The sequence below is a fragment of the Strix aluco genome, chromosome 2, assembly GCF_031877795.1.
Source record: "Strix aluco isolate bStrAlu1 chromosome 2, bStrAlu1.hap1, whole genome shotgun sequence".
Lineage (NCBI taxonomy): Eukaryota > Metazoa > Chordata > Aves > Strigiformes > Strigidae > Strix > Strix aluco.
Genome location: NC_133932.1, coordinates 122651987 through 122672007, shown reverse-complemented (window position 1 = coordinate 122672007; position 20021 = coordinate 122651987). Strand labels below are relative to the sequence as shown.

The 20021-nt window shown below is 40.3% G+C and overlaps 1 protein-coding gene across 1 annotated transcript; it reads right to left on the bottom strand.

Moving 5' to 3' along the window:
* Positions 1-9234: 9234 nt before the first annotated feature.
* Positions 9235-17057, bottom strand: MMP7 (matrix metallopeptidase 7). The gene is made up of 6 exons (XM_074816186.1): positions 13432-17057; positions 12675-12898; positions 12420-12568; positions 10687-10812; positions 9996-10157; positions 9235-9443 (listed from the first exon to the last, which is right to left on the bottom strand). Exons 1-6 carry the CDS (start codon positions 13537-13539, stop codon positions 9421-9423), a joined length of 792 nt encoding a protein of 263 aa, XP_074672287.1. The 5' UTR covers positions 13540-17057; the 3' UTR covers positions 9235-9420.
* Positions 17058-20021: the final 2964 nt, after the last annotated feature.

The following is a 20021-nucleotide window of genomic DNA, read 5'->3' as shown; positions in this document are numbered from 1 at the left end:
TGACTTTTGCTCAAATCATTACCTAACTTCTCATTCCTGAGAGGTAACAGCTTAAATGTTTTTATGCAAAGAATCAATCCTCATTCCTATTTCTGGCACTGAAGGTAGGAATGAAGAAAATAATATGACTAGAGAGGAAAAGTTATACCACTTCTTCACCACATTATGATTCTTTCCCACTTCTACCACTCTTTCCTTGAAAGGAAATGTGAACATTCAGAACCACTGGAAAATATTAAAGGAAGTTTGAGGCAAAAATATTTCTGGTAAGCTCAAGTACCAACAAAAGCACCATTCCTGTATACTCTTCTAGTGTTAATGTTTTAAAGCAATGTCAGTTCATACTGCATTTTTCCCCAAGTACTAAAAAAATAGAGCAGCATTGGGAGCATTAAAGTAACACTAGGCAGTCTCTTAATGTATTTTGCAGTAATTTTCCCTTTCATCCTTAACTGCTATGAGTTGTTGTTTACATCATGAGAAAGAAAGACTGATTATAATGAAAAAACTGTGAATGTATGTTTTCAGCAGCAGCTTATTTTCTTTTTTTCTGTCTAGCTGTAGGATTTCCAATCTGACACTTAGCAGGGTCAGGATTTCTGAGCTTCCTTGTCTAATACAATGAACGAGATTTTGTATTACCAGCACTCATTAGCTCTAGGATGTGGTACAAAGGCAGGTGTTCAGCCATCCCCAAGAAAGCAGGGCTCCATCACGTGTTAATGGTTACTTGGGAAGATAAATGCCATCACTCTGAATGTCCCCCCCTTCCTTCTTCACCCCCCAGTTTTTGTTGCTGAGCATGACGTCATATGGTGTGGGCTGTCCCTTTGGTCAGTTGGGGTCAGCTGTCCCAGCTATGTCCCCTCCCAACTTCTTGTACACCTGCAGCCTCCTCGCTGGTGGGGTGGAGTGAGAAGCAGAAAAGGCCTTGACTTACTGTAAACACTGCCTAGCAACAACTAAAACATCAGTGTGTCATCAACAATATTCTCATCCTAAATCCAAAATACAGCACTATACCAGCTACTATGAAGAAAATTAACTTTATCCCAGCTGAAACTAGGCCAGACTGGAAGGGTGGAATTCATTTCAACTATTTCTAGACATCAGCAAGCACTGAAGAGATCTACATCTGAGGTCAAGTCAAAGAGAATTGTCTTCCTAGCCAATGGAGAGAAATGGACATTTTTAGGATATTGTGTTTTGATTTCTGCTGGACCTCTGCATTAGGATGAGATTAACTGCTCCTAAAAGTACAAGCAGAGAAAGAATGCATCCATCCTTGGTCGCATTCTTTAAATGCAGCCTTTATTTATTCTAATTTATTATTTTTGTGTTAAAGCCTGTCTCTAGTGATTTCAAAATTTTTGTGTCATTTGGCTGATTCCCTTCAAGGGAAGATGGGGCAGTCCTGATTCAGGTTCTTCCCAATCCCACATCCAATCACAAATGACAAGAACATTGTGTTTGATCTTTTGCAAAGCACATTTTCATAAAGAATAAATTGTTTCTTTATTGGGGAACCATTGATTTCAGAGTAATGGTTGAACTCTGAGTGAATTATTTGTGAGTAGTATGTAATTGAGAATGCTACCATGACACTGTCCTGTAATTGAAAATAAAAGATATTTAACATTAGAGACTTCAATTAATCTTCAGAATTTTTGAACAAACAGCAATTAGTGGAGTGGGCACATGCTCTGGCAATATACTGTGTTCTGTAATTCATGCTCGAACTGGGTAGATTGGTGTTGAATACTAACTTTTTTCGGCACCACCTTACTTTGCTCCTAGATATCTCTGCTTTGAGTGCAAAGCTCCATCTAGAGAAAGCCCATAGTAGTACCACAGATCCCTTTCACCCTGACATGGCCTCTTGGGTAGGATGGTGTTGCTAGATGGTGGGACAGTGATTCTGAAAAGAACTTATAAGTCTTGGTAGATAACTAATTGCACATGATCCTCCAGTGTGAGGCAGTAACTAAAATCTTTAATGCAATCCTTATGTAAATATATGTCTGAGAAAGGAGCAGGAGGATTTGATACGGGTTTTCTGTTTTTTTCAGCCTTACATTTGACATTATAAATGACTGCTGGAATATATCCATTTCCAGGGCCTACAAGTTAAAAAGAGTGTTGATGAATGGGAGAGGACTCAGCAGTTGAGTAGAAAACTGAAACATTTATTAAAAATAGAATTTGTTTAGTTTAGTACAACAAAAGGTGAGCTCTAGAGTGAAGGGAGAGAAACCATCAGCCACATCATCAGCTCCTGGGAAGGACTGGGAACACTGGTGACTCACTGTAATGCTCTCCTCAGACTGATGTTCAGAACTGTAGGATGCAGTGGTGCTGGGGAAGAGTGAGCACAACAGCAGAGAAAGGGTAAATAGTGGGATGTGTACTATTTCAGCTATATCATTATTGAGACTTTTTCTGCAATAGTATTATTTTCTTTCTTTCTTCCCCCCCCCCCCTTTTTTTTTTCCTATACTAATTACATCTGGAATAATAGTGATTCTTTGATTAAACTGCTAAGTTAATAATTCCTGGCTTTGCAGACAAGGTGTTTCCTTTTGTCTACAGCTAGATTTGCAATGTTAGCAAAACTGAGTAAATTTAGATTGATCCTTTGGTATTCAGCAAGATAGTGAGCCACAATTTGCCACCACACCCTTGTGTTTAATAGCTGTTAGGCTACATAAATATATCTAAACCTTCCAAGCTCCATTTATGAATTTGGGTCTCTGCTGTCAGTCAATATCGTATGTTAGTGAATTCCACAACTGAGTTATTTGCTGCATAAAAAAAAAGTACATCCTTCCTAGCTTAAAATCTCCCATAACTTTTAACTGGGAGTACTTTACTTTTTGAGTTACAGGAAATAATGCATATCTCATTATACTCAGTATATCAGCTCTGTCAGATCCCTTCATGTGGCCAAGCTGAAGACCTCTAGTGTTTTCTGGTGTTCTGATGTGGATGGGCTTCCACGTTTTCGTATATCCCTGAGCAGCCTGCTGCTTTTCTCTACGCTTCTTGTTTTATTGCCTGTGAACTTTATTTTTAGGGCTGACAGAAAACAGTTAACAATTTCCACCCCCAAATAATTTTCCTCAGTGTTTTCCAAGAGTGATTATCTGTAGTTCTCTGGCTTGTGGTGGCTCCTGCTGTAACAATAATCAAAACAGATAATATTTTCTCTAGTCCTTTGCTAACATTTTTACTCTTATAGATAAATCCCAAATAATTCCATTGACGTCAATACAGATACTTCAGATTGACATTGCTGAAACTGAAAACATAATTAGACCATTAAGAATATCCTGTTTGAGGCGGGTTTTGTTGAAGATGTAATTTTATAAAAACAGAAAAAAAAAGCATCTTCAAATTAGATGAAATTTCCAGTTAACACTATCAAGGAAAAGTCAAGAGAATGGTACTGTGACAGGCCATACTTCATACTTTTGCAGCTCATCAGCTCTTTCCCATCACATATCTGTGAGCTTTTTACATGTGGCAGCTTTATTATGCATTGCTAAGGCTGGAATTGCTGCTGATGTCATTAAATTTATTCACCAGAGATCTTATTCCCCTGTTAATACCAGGTATTGCTGGCTCTCATCTAGAGTATGTAGCAATTAAGCCCCATTATAGAATTAAAAGCTGAAACAACGGGAGCCTTTGTGCGAGGCCCAGTTCCTGCACAGAGCTGGAGTGGGAGCTCAGCTGCCTGATGGCAGGGTTTTCCCTGGATCTGAATGCATCACAGGCGACAGGCTGCCAAGGGCAGTACCCTTGTTTCTCTTAGAAAGTGCAGCCAGTAAAGGCAAATATATATTTTTATTATTCATCTGAGAAGGAAAAAGAGCCCTGGATGGAACTGTATATAAATGAGAAAGAGAACGGAGAAATATTCAGAAAGCAGTGATATAGACAGTTATTAAATAGCCGAATGAAGGTAAGGTTGGCAAAATAACCTTGTAAAAAAAGTGCAAGAGAGAGCACTTGAGCAGGTTGCAAAGCTTGAAAAAGTGAGTTTGATTTAAGGATATAATTGGTAGAAAGGAAAAAAAAAAAACCTCAAACATAAGGATGACTATACTGGATCCAAAAAGTATAGCTGTGTAACTCAGTGTTTGGTTCACCATAAGGACCACCTAGACAAGAATATAATAATAAGACAAGCATACAGTAGTAATTCCCAAGAAAAACTTATTAGCTTTTAGTAATTTGTAGGTCAGGAAGTCCAGGAGGTAGGAACTCATGACAAATCTTCTAATGATTTTTTTTTTCACCATGAATTTGTCCAGACAGTAGTTGAACCACCTAAACTTTAAGTACTCAGATTATAAAATAAAAGGAATTTCTTCGGGAATGATGGTCCTTTTGGAAGCAAAGGGTTGCGAATATTACAGCATCAGGAGTGGATTCTCATGTGGTGAAATCAGACAAGCTCCACTGAATGTCACCTTTAACACTGTGTGCAGAAATACCTCACTGCAAAACAACAGAGCTCTGGGAGGATGACCTCTATTGTTTATTTCTTTCATCTCAGACATGGAGATACAGAAAATGAAGAATTAGAGGCTGCTATATAAACTTTAGAGCTGGGCTTACTGCCACTTCATGTGTTGGAGGACCATTTTCCTGTAGCTGAGTACTTGAAATAGATATTTCTTACCTTTAGATGTTTTATCTAGTACTTTTGTCCATCCTCGAAACGTCAAATTAGCCATCTCACTTCATTCCTGTCTTTATAATTTTTTACTATTGTTTCTCTTTTTGGAAGGCTGTTCATTGGTGAAATGAATAAATTAAAAGATAAATGAAAGTGTCTTTATGCCAAGTATAACCTGGCTTTCTTTATATAATTAAATGTTTCCATTTCCAGGATTCCAGAAGAAACTAATCCCAAGGACATTTCACAGAGAAGCTCTGGATTAAAGATGGTTCTCCCTCATTGGGTAGGGGAAATGGTAGACTGAAAGAAAGGACTGAGGTCGTGTTTGAATGTGCATTACCCCAACATAACCAAACACTGTTACAATCATCAATGAGAAGAGGACACAATGCAGACACAGTAATTAAAAAATATTTAAAAAGAAAGAGGGATGTTATGTAAAGAGATTAACGTGAAAGCAAAAAGCAGTGGCTTAAAACTAGAAAAGGGGGATTGGTAAATCTCCCCTGCTCACCTCAAAATGGTATGTATTTAAACTGTAGAAATTGCTAGTGCTTTGAGTAAAATGCTGTTTCTGCTGTATTTGGCAAAGGCAGATGAGAAGAGACGAGGACTCTTCCTGCAGTATTTCTGATGGCTCAGGAAACAGCAAGCTTCATCATTTTTTTTAATGTCTTCAGATATAAATTGTTTCAAAACCTTATGAAATAATAAATATTTTAAATCTAGATAATGAAAAAAAGCTAGAGCATAACATTGGGCTTTTATTCAGATGAATAAAATAACTAACCTGTGATTCTGTTTCAATTTATACTAATCAAATCTAATCTCCACATACATCTATATGAAGAGATAAATTTATATAAGACAATTATATTTAAAAGCACTTCTTAAAAGAAAGAAAAGTTAATGAATGGTATAATTAAAATTATCCAAATGTATATTTTGTCTTAAACTTTTCTTAGACAGCAGCTGAAGTAGAATCAATAGTGTAGTGTGAATTAAAACTAATATTTTCCTACAGGTCCTGTGCACCTCTTGTGCACATTTCTATCACGCATATATCGATTTTGCCCTCTCAGAATATCACTCGATGTTTGATGGAGTAGGCTCAGGATACCTGAATGACTGGGTAAATCCCAATAATAGCTTCTCTAGGATAGTAACCATGACTTTTTTAAAACAAGAGTAAAGCTTATCCTCTACACGTGGATGGGTGAAGGACTCATCAGAAATGTTAACACATTTGAGAGTTCATTTGCTGTTCTTTGTACTATCTGGACCAGCAAAGCTGCATTTAAATACATTTTTACTTAAAAGAACAGTAGTACAAGCAAACAGAAATTCAAAGCTCTACCAAAACAAAAGACTATGTGATTACCCATTTCTTCTTCTGTATGGAAGAGGAGGAGCAGATGCTGTTTAATTGATATAATGCGCTAGATGTCCCCAGATACGTACTAGCTAAACCATGTAAAAACTTACACAGAATGCAGTAGAATAAAGTGAAGAAGAAGGGAGAGGCAGCAGCACCCTTGCTAAATTTGCACTTGTCCCTGATTTCCCCTAACGGTAGGATATATAATAGTCACTGCTGTGGGCTTGTGAACGGGTAAAATGCACTTTACAACAGGATGTAAAGACAGTGCAGTTTGCCTAGCTGTACCACTAGATGGAGGCAGATACTGCATAGTCCACATCTAGTAAACAGGGTGAGGTGTGCCAGAGGCAGCCTTTTTCCCCAAAGGAGAGGTCCTGTATGCGAGTGGCAGTGCAGCAGGAGCACAGCAAGAGGTAAGATGCTACTGACAGCTCAACAGTGGTACCTTTGCCCTCTCTGAGGACAAAAATCCTGGCTCCTACTTTATTTCACATGCTGTGGAGATGCTAGATGAGCGCTGCTGCCTCTCAGAGATACCTTCTTCAAGACACAAAGGGTGCCTCACTCCCACCTTGTGCTGGCCCTGCTGCAGGCCAGTCAACTCAATGTGCTTGCCGGAAGCTGTCTCCCAGATGTGTCCCATTGTCAGGACAGTCTTCCTAGGAATACATATCTGGAGTCTTATCCCATTCTTCTCAGTTCATACAGAAATTAATTGTACACTGAGAAACTTTCAGTCAAGTATTTGTTCTCATGCCTTCCTCATTTGTCAGTACAGTGCCTCCTCCAGCATGGTGCATTGATTGTCCCATGTGACCTTAGGAATGGTTGTTTCTGCAGTGTTTCCTCTGATGATGTCTGTCTTCCATGTCTGTTTTCTCTTTAAGAAGCACCAGTGAGTGACTTGAATTCAATAAAGAGTATGGTGTGTTTCTGTTTTGTGCTATGTTCCCTGGCAGGACTTTGGCCAAGAGAACAGGGTACTTTCTGTCAACATTGCATCTTTCCAGGACCCCCCAGGTTGATGCAAGTTGGTTGAGCATCCACAGAGGCTGTGGAGCTCACTAGTCCCATTCTTCGTAGTCTTTAATGCAGTCTAGGATCTGACCCTCTGTTCTAGGACTTCCTGTTTTTCTCATGCCCCAAGACACCTCTGGACAGGTACTAGCGCTAGCTACTTCACTTAGCACTAGCTACTTCATCTTTGAGCTTCATGTGGAGGAAATGGCTAGTAACTGGTAAGACTGTTTTCAAACTTCTGTCTTACCAGAGATGAGAAACTTCTCTGAGGGGTAAGCACTTGAAGGAACCATGCTTCCTACTCTATCCTTACGTATCCTCGACACGCTGTATGTCTGCCAGTGACTTATTTCAGCCATCCTACCATCTGGTGCTGCTTCTTGTAGCAGATATTATTAGGTTAGATGGACTGGACTGAGAGGAATTCTTTATGGAATAAACTGCTGTCCATCTGGTGGGTCTGGAGCTCTAATTCTCTCTCCTCCCCTCTTCAGCTGGTTGTTCCCTCTCCTTATGGTGGAGGTGGCTGTAGGATTGCTCCCTTGCCATTGCTGGAGGCACTTCCAAGGCAATCACAGAGCAATGGGGATCCCATGGATAGTGAAGATCCTTCTTCTGATGCAGTACCTTGAAGGTAAAGTGTGAGCTAGGAAGGGAGTGATTAGAAAAGGTCAGAAGGAAATCAAGAAAAGGTAGTTTCTGGATGTGACAGAGAGGAATTGACCTTCATTCCTTACAACTTGTTTCACATCCCTTCCAGCTCCAGGGAGTCAAGAGGAGCAAACCCCAGAGGTCAGTTGGTACCCAGAAATGTGACTGGGAATTAGGCCTATCTTGGGAAGTGTGTTAATGTTTAGATGCTACCCTAGGAAATGTTTATGTTTGGTGGCTGAGAGAGCAGGACATGAGTCTTCCAAGTATAGGTAGATTAGAATTGCCTTTCCTTTCCACCTGGCCTTTGAATTGCAAAAGATGCCACCACTTTCTTGTGTCCCACATTGCCCATTAGCAGACTTCCTTCTCTCAGGTATCCTGCACTAAATGTGGGGCTGAGCAAAACTTTTTCCTAGTTGTATGTGGATTCAGAGCCCTTGCATCACCAGGCAGCAACTCTTGAACTGGAAGAGGCTTTTGGATAAAGGCTGGGAAATGCTGTGAAGCTTTAGAGAGACTAGACCTTTGTGCACATTGGGCAAATGTGTTGAGAGAGAAGAAGTCTTCTCTCCCCATCAGGGAACATAAAAACCTCCTAATGGAGAAACAACTGGTCCCATAAGAGTTTATCCTGCTAAATATGCAAAAAATCTCCAGTGTTTGTAGGCAAGTGCCTGTGTTCACAGTAAGCTATTCTCATCACATCCTTCTCAACTGCTCCAAGGACCGAGCCCAGTGGAGGCTTTGAAGTTTCTCAGGTGATGCTTCTTTGCTCAGGGAGTCAGAAAGTCATAGCCATTTTCTCCTGGGACTGAAAATCATGGATGCATTTTCCCATGTCATTTCACCTCTTCGGTTATGGCAGGAAGACAGGCATCCCACCCTGCAGGAGAGAGTAGCTCAGACCCCCAGGACAACTGGCCAGCTCCAGCAACCAGGAGGTCATCCTAGTGTTTCCAGGGTTATGCCTGCCTGTGCTTGGTTTTGTTTTCTGACAATGTGGGATTAGTCTTTCAAAGGAAGGAAGAATTCCTGCTTTGTTTTGTTTTGTTTTTAAATTTCAAAATACCTGAGAGATGTTTGAATAACACAGTGGGCAATGGGAATCCTACTCCACTACTTCCCAAATCTGCTTCTCTGGCAAGCAAAGGAGGACACAAAGTTGAAAAGCTGTTCCCTTTGGGAAAGCATCCCATCCCATGCTGAAGGAAGCACTGTGGAGACCTTCTCCTCTAGGTGTGAGGTGCATGAGAAGCACACTGTGATTCTGAGGAAGTAGCAGTAGGTACTGGGAAGGGCCAGGACATGTATGGGAACAGAAAGAAATCCAGAAACGGGGTTTGTAACTCCAGCAGTAAATGCGCACAGGCTCTTTAGGTACCTATACCTCTGTTCAGAAAGATATTTGTCTGTCTGTCTATCACAGATGCAGGAGTTATTTAATCCCCCAGTGAAATGCCAGAAGAAAAGCCAAACATTAGACAACAGAGTATACAAGTTTGGGGGTTTTTTAATTGTTAAGTGAAATTATATAAAGTGCAAATAAATCAGTGTAAAAATTCAGGGAGAGAAAGTGCAGTCCAGGAGTTTACCACTTTAATTAGCTACAGAATTAAAATTGTTTTGGAACACCAGAACAATCGGATGTGAATTCTTTGGTTTTTTTGAAGCACTTTCTTCAAGAGTTTGATGATTTTCTCCCTGTAGGAAAGAAGGACAAAACATAGAGACTGTTTTGTGTACTGGAAATGGACAATGCAGACAACTACGTTTTATTCTTAGTGTTTCTCTAGCATGCCCTGAGGAAGGTGGTGCCTAAAGAAAAGCAAACCTGGCAAAGTTTACCCTGTGGAGTCAATTCTGATTATGCTCCACTCTTACTGCTGAGTAGTTTCTGCCTTCACTGAACTGTCCCATTGGTAAGTGGCACAGTCTCTCATTTCCCTGCCAGTAGCCCCACTCACTGAAACAGTTCATTTGCAGAACAAGGTCCTCAGAATTTGTTCGGCCATATGTAGGTGTGCAGGAAGACAGTACACCAGGCCACTGCTGCTCCTCTGTCACCTCTTGGTTGAAGTGGACACATGCTACAGAAGGACTATAGTGGATGGAATATATAGAAATGTGTTTTTCCCAAGTTTGTTCCCCTTCTTTCTTTTTGGTAATGTGACAAGGCCCTTGCAATCAGGGAGAGAGTGAAACCTGTACCCCAGTATGTTTTATCTTGAAAATCAAATCTCATCATGAATTTACCATATAACTTCCAAATTCCTCGCTTATCATCTGCTGAAAGTCTGAAGGTTGCTGGGTTCACATATGAGTAGACAGGGTACATCAGAGCTTCAGGGACATTTGAATGACCGAGTCCCAAAGAATGGCCAAATTCATGAGCAGCAACAAGGAACAAATTAACTTCTGCAGCACAGAAACATAGAAAAGTATGTTAAAGGTATGGCATTTCTTTTTAGCATACAAATAATTGAAGTAGCAGGAGAATTTATCACTTTCATTCCCCTGGAATGAAACCTCAGTGTTTTGATCAGTTATTACTGAACTTTCTTATGGAACTATAATATTTTAATAAAAACATTACTGATCCCTTGCATACGCATCTAAAGACCCTGAGTCTCTTTCTAACTCTGCTTTTAGTCAACCTTATTCCTACAAGCAAGTCATTTTACCTTTTTGTAATTTATGTAGAAAACAGATGGTCATAGTCCTTGTTTAGCCTGTGAAAAGTGCTTTAAAATATGGATACAATGGGCATTATGTAGCTGTTAATGATAATGAAGCACAAGTACTTAGAAAAGTAGTTGAAAAGAACAGAAATGTTGTTACTGAAATGGCACTGAAGCACGAAGAGTTATGGAAAGCATTTCCTATGGCTGTCTTCTAAAATGTACAATATTTGCCTTTCCTCTTCATACAGACATGTGGGTTTTACCTTTATTGAACTCTGACCACCTTTCATCATCATCAAAATGAGCATCTCCACCAAGTCCTTCTCCAGGTGCAAATGCATGAGCTAGTGTGTTACCTCTTCCATCAAAAGGATATCCATCACCATGCTCTGCATTTGAAAAGAAATAAATATCATCAGATGGCATTGGCTGTAATGTTTAAATTCAGCAGATTAAAGCATGTTGCTTGTTTCTGATAGTTTTGTTCATTACCAATCCTTAAAAAAAAATCCTAGAATAGCAGCAAGGCTTAGGAAACACTCGCCAAATTCATGACTTGAGTTCAAAACCTGTATTTGATAATTCAGGCTGTTTCAGAAAAAGCTGAACATTTTTTATAAGCCTTTGTCAGGAATGTGGTTCTGAGGCAGCAGTCAGGGATTATTTCAGAATTAATACTTAATGCTTGACAACATTATAAGCACTTGAATGTTTTCAGTGTTGGAAAGTGCTGGGCAACATTAGTTGTAGACATTTTCACCTGTACCGATTTTAGTGGAGGACAATGGTTTGGGATATATAACCATGTTCCTGAAGAGCTAAGTTCATTTGTTCCCACCCTTGAGGTACGGTACCTACTTCTGTCACAGTGCATGTGGAATGTTACTGTTTCCCAACTTGAGTGCAAGAGCTGACAGGATGGTATATTTGTACCAGCTCTGGAAATTTCCCCCTACCCCTTAGTGAACCTCTGACTTGATAGAGGAGTATTTGGGGACTCAAATGCCATTCTGTGTCCTTTCCCCCAGACCATGTGGATGGACCTTGGGGCAGGGCTAACACAGGCAGAAGAGACATAGTCCTGGTGTATGACAAAGGATTAAAAACCGTTCCAGCTTGCAAGATCCTTTCTCACTTTGACTAGCACATTAGTCAACTCTTTGTGGCAATATAATATGCTTCCCATCAGTGAAGCATGATCTTGGGACATTTTGGTGTTTATATGCTGTCATCTACTTGTAAGCCAGGTGTCTAATCTTCACGTATATTCAATGGAGATCTTGTAAATATTGTCAATGGATCTAGAGAACAAGTCAGTTAACCTTAAAGTAGGCATTTAGTTTGGCTAGGTTGAGTTAGTTCAGGTGATAGGCACAAGTTAAAGGTATGGCTACATTCATGTATTAGTCTGGATCACAAGTGAGCTTCTGAAGTGACTCGACTGGTCATCTGTGTTTACCATTGCACCTTGGTGCAATCTTGGAGTGCACCAATGGGATTCTTGCTAGAAGAAAATCGACCAGAAGATACTCAGCATGGCCAAACCTTATGCACCCCAGCTGCCAAAGACTGTTTAGTCCAGGGAACCAGACTAGATTTAGACCAAAGTAAACCTGCCTGAAGCTGCTGGAATCCAGCCTGTGGAGTCTGGATCTCCAGAACCAGCTGGTTTGCTCTAGAGATCTGTTCCCGTTAGTTTGCACTATTTGTCAAGGCAGACAGAGCCTTGAAGATCTAAATTTAGGTGTTTCATTCTGGAGCTGATTTATCCCTCCATTTCACAGTTGTAACTATAAAAGGATTTTCTAATGGTTTCATGGGAGTAAAACTGAATCATAACATATAAATTTGGTGGTATGATAAAGAAAAGATAAAATCTATGCAGATTTCAGAATAATTCCAAACTCTTTGTTCTTTCTTAAAGCTCTAGCTATAAAAATAGATGCTTTGAGTCAAATATGGACCATTGTATTTTAAAAATGACAGGTATTCTCACCACGACGTGCAAATGCAATCACAATGTCTGCAGGTCTATTGAATACTCTTTGGAACTGCAGTGGAGTCACATCACTCCATACCATAAAAGCCCTCCTAATTGCATCATCCACTTTCTTTTGGGGTAGATCAGTTGTGTATCTGACAATCCTGGCAGCAAAAGGAAACAGATTAAGGTCATTTAGGGTGTGAAGGAAACCCACATAGTTAAATGCAAAACAACCCCTTTCCCCATAAAACCTGAGTCATCACTAACTTGTAAGTCAAATGTGTCTTTTTCCATCTTGGATTTCCAGGGAATGTGTTGTACTCTGCTATATCAGGGACCCCACATCTGGGCTGTTTCATTATTTCTTCTGTTTCTGCATTTAATTTCCCAGTTACAGTCAGGTGGAAAAACTTCTGCATTTCTTTAATCCTCTCTTCTAAGCTTAGGCTTTTTTCTTTTGTAGGAACTGGATAGAATTTATCAAGATATGCCTGGAAGAAGAAAAGGAAAATAAAAATTAATACATATATCTGTGATCTTTTGGTAATTGCATTTTACATTTGATTGAATTGTTTCATCATCCTTCAGTCATGGCTAGTTTTAGATGTATTTTTAATTCCTATTTCAGTTTACCAAATGTTGTTCTTTTGGTAATATAGATTAGCATATATAAAAAGAATTGCAATAGCAGCGAAACACTGTAGACAAGCAATCCTTTTAAGTAAACACGATTTACTGAGCGTTCAAATCCACAGCCTTCCTGTGTAGTCTACATAAAATTTTTGAGATGTTTTAAAAATGACATGCTCCCATTTATTTAGAAGTTGGAACTTGGTCTCTTTTGTAAGTTAGACTTAGGGTGTGTAAGCTAATCAGCAAGTTTAAATTGTTTTATATCACCTCTGCAAAAACTGTTGTGGTAATGTAAGATAAGATAATAAAAACAGATAGGAAAGAAATGTAGAAGCTGAATCAAAGATCATGTTATTCATAATACAGTTACATGGTCCCCCTGGTAACATACCTTTACTTTCTCTAAGTCTGTGTTGCTCCATGATTCTGGTTTAAATTGTACTGGAAAAGCAAGACTCTCAGGTAGGAGGATGGCAGCACAAAGTAGGAGGTATTGCATAGTGCCCAGCTTGCCAAGGAGCCTTGCTACGCCAGCAAGGGTTTGAGCTTCTGTCTCCCAAGACCACAGCTAAAATGCTTATATAGATCCTGATAGCTCCAAGAGGCAGTTACATATGTGAATCACTTTTTGGTGGTGTTAATGTAATGTCGTCACTATTCTAAGAAGTAAATGAAAGCACGTTAAACAAATTTTTCCTTTGACTTCCCTGTTGATGTCATGTCACGGCTAGTAGCCAGCTTTGGCTCACTCTTTTCACATTATTCCAGTAGTGAAACCACAGGGTCATAGGGAAGTTCACTTTCTGTAACTTCATCAGTACAGTTACTGTATAATCAATTCTTACTGCGCTTTCCCCCAGTTCCTTATACACAAAAGTGTTTTGCAACGGCCTTTTGGTTGATGCAGAGGCACAGATGAGATGGATGGGAGTGCTGTGTCAATGAAACTACTGGCATTTCCTAGGAAGCATGCACAACACTGCCTAAGTAATTTTTCTGATTCAAATTATCTTGTGAGGTGTGCTATGCTGCAGGAAATCCAGTTCAGTGAAGTTAAAGAGGTGTCTGCTATTTTTACAGAGATCAGAAGAGAGCTCTTTAAATATGCCCTCTAGAAATAGGAGGCTGTGGATTCTTTGTCCTTTTCCTCCCAAATGAGGTGGCCTTTCAGGAGAGTCTCTTTATATTGGAGAACTAGATATAAAACATAATTTTCAAGAACGGGTGAAAGTCCTCAGGAAAAAAGTGAAGAGCTTATCCTAAGAAACGTGGAGCTATCTTCTACCTCCAGCTGTACCAATGTAATCTAACGGAGATCCATGAAGCACTGGCAGAGAAAACCAAAGCTGAGCAGGGCAGCCACAACCTCCCTGGTGTCTTGATACCAGCACTGGTCTCAGCTTCACTCCATAACTATCACTGAAAGTGATAGTTTTTGAGGACTGGAAACACCAATCCACAGGCTGGCTTGTGATTTTTTTCAGGCTGTGCAGTTTTGTGACCATATTACCTCTAATCTGAAGGGAAAGGCGCATAAATGGGAAAAGACAATTGCTGTCTCTCACAATAGGACATCTTATATGGGTATAGCTGAACATGTATGGAAGGGTTTGTGGGTTACTAGCTTAAGTCCAATGTACTTCTGACTGACATGACAAGAAAGACTTTGATTTCAGAGAAAGATGATCTCTACCAAAACACTGCTGAGTTATGCAGTAGAGGACTACATTACACAGTGATGTCTGAAACAGTTGCTGAAGCAACAGTGCTTCCACCTCATACTGAAAACAGCCCAGATATCTGCAATGTGATCATTTCTGTACATTTTGCTAGGCTTACAGGAAATCTATCAATGTCCAAACTTTAAAGCTTGATGAAAAAAAGCTGGTTTATTGTTAGGAGCAGGTTCATTTTTTTCTTCCTCAACCACTGACTTTATGTCTGACTGTGGCAGTAAAGTAGGATCTGGACCAGGGTCTGGGTGGCAGGAGATGAGGATGTGTTTAAAGCACTTTGAACTCTATGACTCTACTGTGTGGTACTGATTATTTCCTCATATGCACAAGAGGAATTTGAAAGCCTCCAGAGCCCCATTCCAGTTGACAGACTATTGAGCAACTCACATATATCCTTAACTAGACCATGGGCAAAACTGGAACGGAGAGTTTAAACACAAGAGCTTGCTGAGAAAGGACAGGCGTCATGTTCCATTTTATTTTCTGCTGGAAATTTGTCAAGTCCCCTCCTTTTATTTATATTTTTTTTTTTCAAAAAAGAGGGTTTTGATGAACGTTGGGCTTGAACTGAAATAAAAAACTTTCTGTGAAAAGAATTTTCATTTCTTTGGGCTCAAAATCAGCAGGAATCAATCTAATTCTATTAAGATCAATATCAAAAGGAAACAGATGCTGATTTCTAGATTTAGTTGTGTGAATTTTACAGACTTCTTTCTCTTTGTCTTGATCTTAAATGACAAAAACTGATGTTGGGAAAAATAATTTCCTGCCCAAACATCATAGTCATATAATTTACATTCAGCAGAGAACCTGTGCCTATGCCAGAGAGTATGGGCTGTGTAGAGAAAGTTCAAGGAGATCAGAAGAAATGCTGTTAGAGATATTTAATAATAGAAGTTGCTGTAGTCATACAGTGAAAATAAAAGTGCTCCATGATGGAAAATTGTACGAAGAAGACTCACAATATTGCCACTGAAATGTCTATACTGTGGCATTCTCTGAGGTGAGTAACCCTGCTGTGAACAAGGGTCCTTCATGAAACTATGTCCTATGTGGAGGTCATTGATGGGCATCAGAGCTTTTGTGGTTTAGAGAAAAATACATATATAGAAACTAAGACCTGAGCTTCCTTTGGACAGGAGTGGGATGAAAAAGTGAAGTAGAACTGAATGATTCAGTGGTAAATGATCACTGTTCCTTGGTCATTTGACTTGGACAGGAGGCTCAGCTGGATTCTGCCCAACCCAAATGCAGCCAACAGGGGAGTTAATGCAAGAGCTGCTCAAATGTCTTTGTGAATGTTATGTGTATAGCTGGGATGGAGTTAACTTTCTTCATAGCAGCCTGTATGGTGCTGTGTTTGGATTTGTGGCTAAACCAGTGTTGATAACACACCAGTGTTTTGGGTATTGGTGAACAGTGTTTGCACAGCATCAAGGCTTTCTCTGTTTCACACTCTTGCCCCCACAGTGTATGGAAGAGGCTGAGTGGAAAAGAGGTTGGTCAGCTGGGATAGCTGACCCAAATTCTCCAAAGGGATATTCCATATGAGATAATGTCATGATTAGCAATAAAACTGGGCTAGAAGAAGAAGGTGGAGTGAGGGTTATCTTCCAAGGTAGTCATTGCCTGGAGACTGGCTGGACATCAATCTGCTTGCAGGAGGTGGTGAGCCTCTGGATCACTTCCCCCCTTTCTTTCACTTACTAAACTGTCTGTATCTCAATCTATGAGTTTTCTCTCTCTTGCTATTCTTAATCTCTCACCCATCCCACTATGCACGGGGAGTGAGTGAGCAGCTATGATGTAGGTGATTAGCTGGTGGCTGTGTCTACCTACTACAGTGAATATCAAGCAAATAGAATGGCCAAAAGTTCCTGGGAAATATTTTGTTTGGGTCACTTGTGAATTATGCAGTATTGTATTTAAAGTCCTACCAAACTGGGTAGACCTGGATTCTTATGGTCTCCAGGACACAGGATTTGATTTGTTCCATTACCTGGTTATTCAATTTGACTAACAAAAAATAAAATTCAAACATGGCAAATATTTCTACAGAGTAAAATTATTTGCATTGCAATTTCTTGAGGCTAAGCCCAGTGACTCACAGCCTGCTTTTCCTGGTATTTTTCCACAAAATGAACCTTCATCCTCCTCCTTGTCTCAGCTTCATGTGGCACACTCTATTTGGATGCAAAATGTCTTCTGAGCAACACAAATTTGAAGTCCCCTTATGGTTGTTATGGGCTATTTTTCTTGGCTGGGGGCTAGACTGTGGAGGGTGTCGGGGTCACCATTAGCCGGGGTCCTTATTTCTCCATGCGGGAACAGAAACGACGCAACACCAATGTGATGATCAGGTCGTCCATCTTTTTTTATTATTGTTGTAATATATTCTATTCCTTTTCTGGTTACATTTATACTCTACTAAGTTCCGTACACGCACTCATCTATCTTCTAATAGGCTACAGGTCATCTACACGCGCTGTTCATGCGCCTCTACAAGCATTTGCATTGGTTAATTGCAATTAGCACGTAAAGCCCAAGACTTGCCAAAACTCCCTTATCTCATACCCTGTTTTGCTCAGACTTGTGTGCTTTTGCTGACCACAGGTGTTTCTCACTTATCTGCTATCTTGTGTGTTTTTGCCAGCCTTATTTTGCTGGCCTTATCTTCGTCCTTGCATTCTTCTGTCTGTACTAACTTTCTCCCAGCGCAGCCCAGACTCCTACAGGAGGGAGGCACATCTCCATGGCTTCTGCACTCCATTTCCATAGATTTTACCCCTGAGGGAGCTCTCTTCAAAGGAGTCCCTTGGCACCTTGGCACATCGAGGGGTATGTATCCCTTTTGCAGGCTGTGTAAGGGTAAAAACCTCCAGCCATCCAGCCTGGGCACTGAGGTCCTGCCAGGGCCCCTTGGCACTGCGTCAGCCCATCCCTGGAGAGAGGCAATCCAGTTCTTCTCTCCTGTTTGTCTGGATCAAGGTGTATTGAGCTATTTCCCAGTGAGATCTACCTCACATTTCACTGCTTTAGGGAAAGAAAGGCCCAAGGAAGTGATTAGGTGTTCAGGTTCAACACAGTGTGACAAGAACTAACACATCTAAGTTACTAATACTTAAGCAATCAAACTTAACATATCTCAACTTGTGGATTTACTATCTTCTTACAGTACCTAGAATTGCTTTGCATGTAATTACATTGTACTTAGAACAGTTTAATTGGGACATTGTGTGGGAGAAAGATGTAAATAGAAATAAGTTTTTACAATAATAATCTTGAGCATTAAACCACAAGGGAAATGGCATTCCTGTAAATGTTACGTACCCGTGTTAGTTCTGACATCCTCCATTTTTTAATCCATCTGCTCCTTTGGTCAATGATCAGGAGTCTCTCTTTCCTCCAGCTAACAGACACATGTGGATCTCTCAAAATTTTCCATGTAAGAATTTGCTTATTCAATTTAAATTGAAGTTGTAAGATATAACCTTTAGGTGCACGCAGTCTTTCCTTCCTCCAGCAGCACATGTACAGGTCATGTGGAAGGGAGGGGGCAGGAGGTCAGTCAGCTGTGTTTCACTGCAGTGTGAATCCAAACCTTGCTGGGCAGGAGCAGCGGCATAACCTCCTATAGTCACCTTTAATTTGTGAATTCCCTTTTTGTAGCTGGCTGTCCCCATTCATTTGTAAGTCTGACTCAACACTGTCTTTAAAGGACTGAGTCAAGACACAATCTAAAGTCCTGTGTACATCTTGTCTTGACAAAACAATATCCCTTCATGTAGGAAACCTTTAATTTATTACTTGGACTAAGGCAATCTCAGACTGCCTGTAATCCTGCAGCAAATCTCTGTGATAAGCAGCAGATTCCAATCTAAAACAGACTGAGCACGCAATGGCTTTGCAAGGGCAGGCAGAGTCACTGTGACCTCAGGGGGAGCCATGCTGTGCTCCGTCTGTCCACGCTCAATGTAACCCAAACTAAAGAACAGTCAATGTCTGAAGCTTCTCCTGACTCATCCTGAGGATCTGCACATGTCCATACGTTCTGAGACAGCATGGTAACTTTGGTCTTCAGTGATGACAGAGTCCAGGGTTTGAAAGGCAGGGTAGACACAGCAAGACTTTACCTTCTTGTGCCTTTACCTCTGCTGAGCCTCATGGACTTGTATAGGTCTTTGGAAAAAGTTCTGGGAGTATAAATAACGTTAACCAAAATTTTGCATTTAGTCTGATTTGCAAAACCCTATTTCTATCAAAAAATTAAACAAACAGCCCTGAAACACCAGACAGTAGATAGACTTCATTGTAATCTGACACGCAATAAAGCAATTCCAGAGGAATTACAGATTTACCACCAAGGTTTTATGCTCTGGTATAAAAGGTGTGAGATTGAACTTTACCACAGTCAACAGGAGACCAATGCAGAAGCTTGATTTACCTCATGTATATTAGAGAGAGCTGAGATTCAGCTAGGAGGATTGCAAAAAACTAAAACAAGGCATATGTGAACACATAGGTAAAAAAATTTTTTATACCTTTTTTCCCCCCCTAGAGTTGTCAGGTAGGCTCATGTTATTGTCTCTATTCAAATGATTCCTGATTCGCAGCACTGATTCATGGCTGGAAGCTGACTGCTGGTCAGACAGATCCTCTTTTCTATTCCTCTGTCTGATTTCCAGTAACTGAGTATAAAGACAGTAACATCACCTTGCTGGTGAACTTGATTATACCACTGAGATGTTCTTTCACCAAAAATTTCCTTCCTTGATCAGAGTTGCAGCCTCTGCTTCACACAAAGCAAGTTATGCTGAGTTTTCCAACATGGTGGATTTTGACTTTGGCACCATTAAAAAGCAACACAATCATTAAAAATCTGCACAACCAAATAAGGTCTGCTTGCACTTGGGTGGTGAAGAGTGAGTCACAAAGAAGCCTCGCTAACTTTAGAACAGTTATTCACGTAGCTGCTCACCAGCCTGAGTGGTTGCTTAACCAAACCCCATGTGAGTAACTATTTTTCACTCCATTTCTTTGAAGCTGAAGGATAACACTGGGCTTTATTGCATGTAACCAGATTCCTAAAGTTGTCTGGGTTAGTTGTGGCTTGTACCTGCCTATTGACCACTGTCTGCCATAGGGAGCACTTAGCTGAGCAGTTCAGATGTTGCTGCTTACGCTACAGACACCTGAAGTGTGCTCTTTCTCACCCCACAGACTGCCATCCTTAGTTATAAAAAAC

Coding starts and splice junctions, on each gene's coding strand:
- MMP7 (XM_074816186.1), bottom strand. CDS start 13,539: ATGCAATACCTCCTACTTTGTGCTGCCATCCTCCTACCTGAGAGTCTT. Junction 12,899..13,431: donor CAGACTTAGAGAAAGTAAAG/GTATGTTACCAG, acceptor TTCTTCTTCCAG/GCATATCTTGATAAATTCTA. Junction 10,813..12,419: donor GATTGCATTTGCACGTCGTG/GTGAGAATACCT, acceptor TTTCAAATGCAG/AGCATGGTGATGGATATCCT.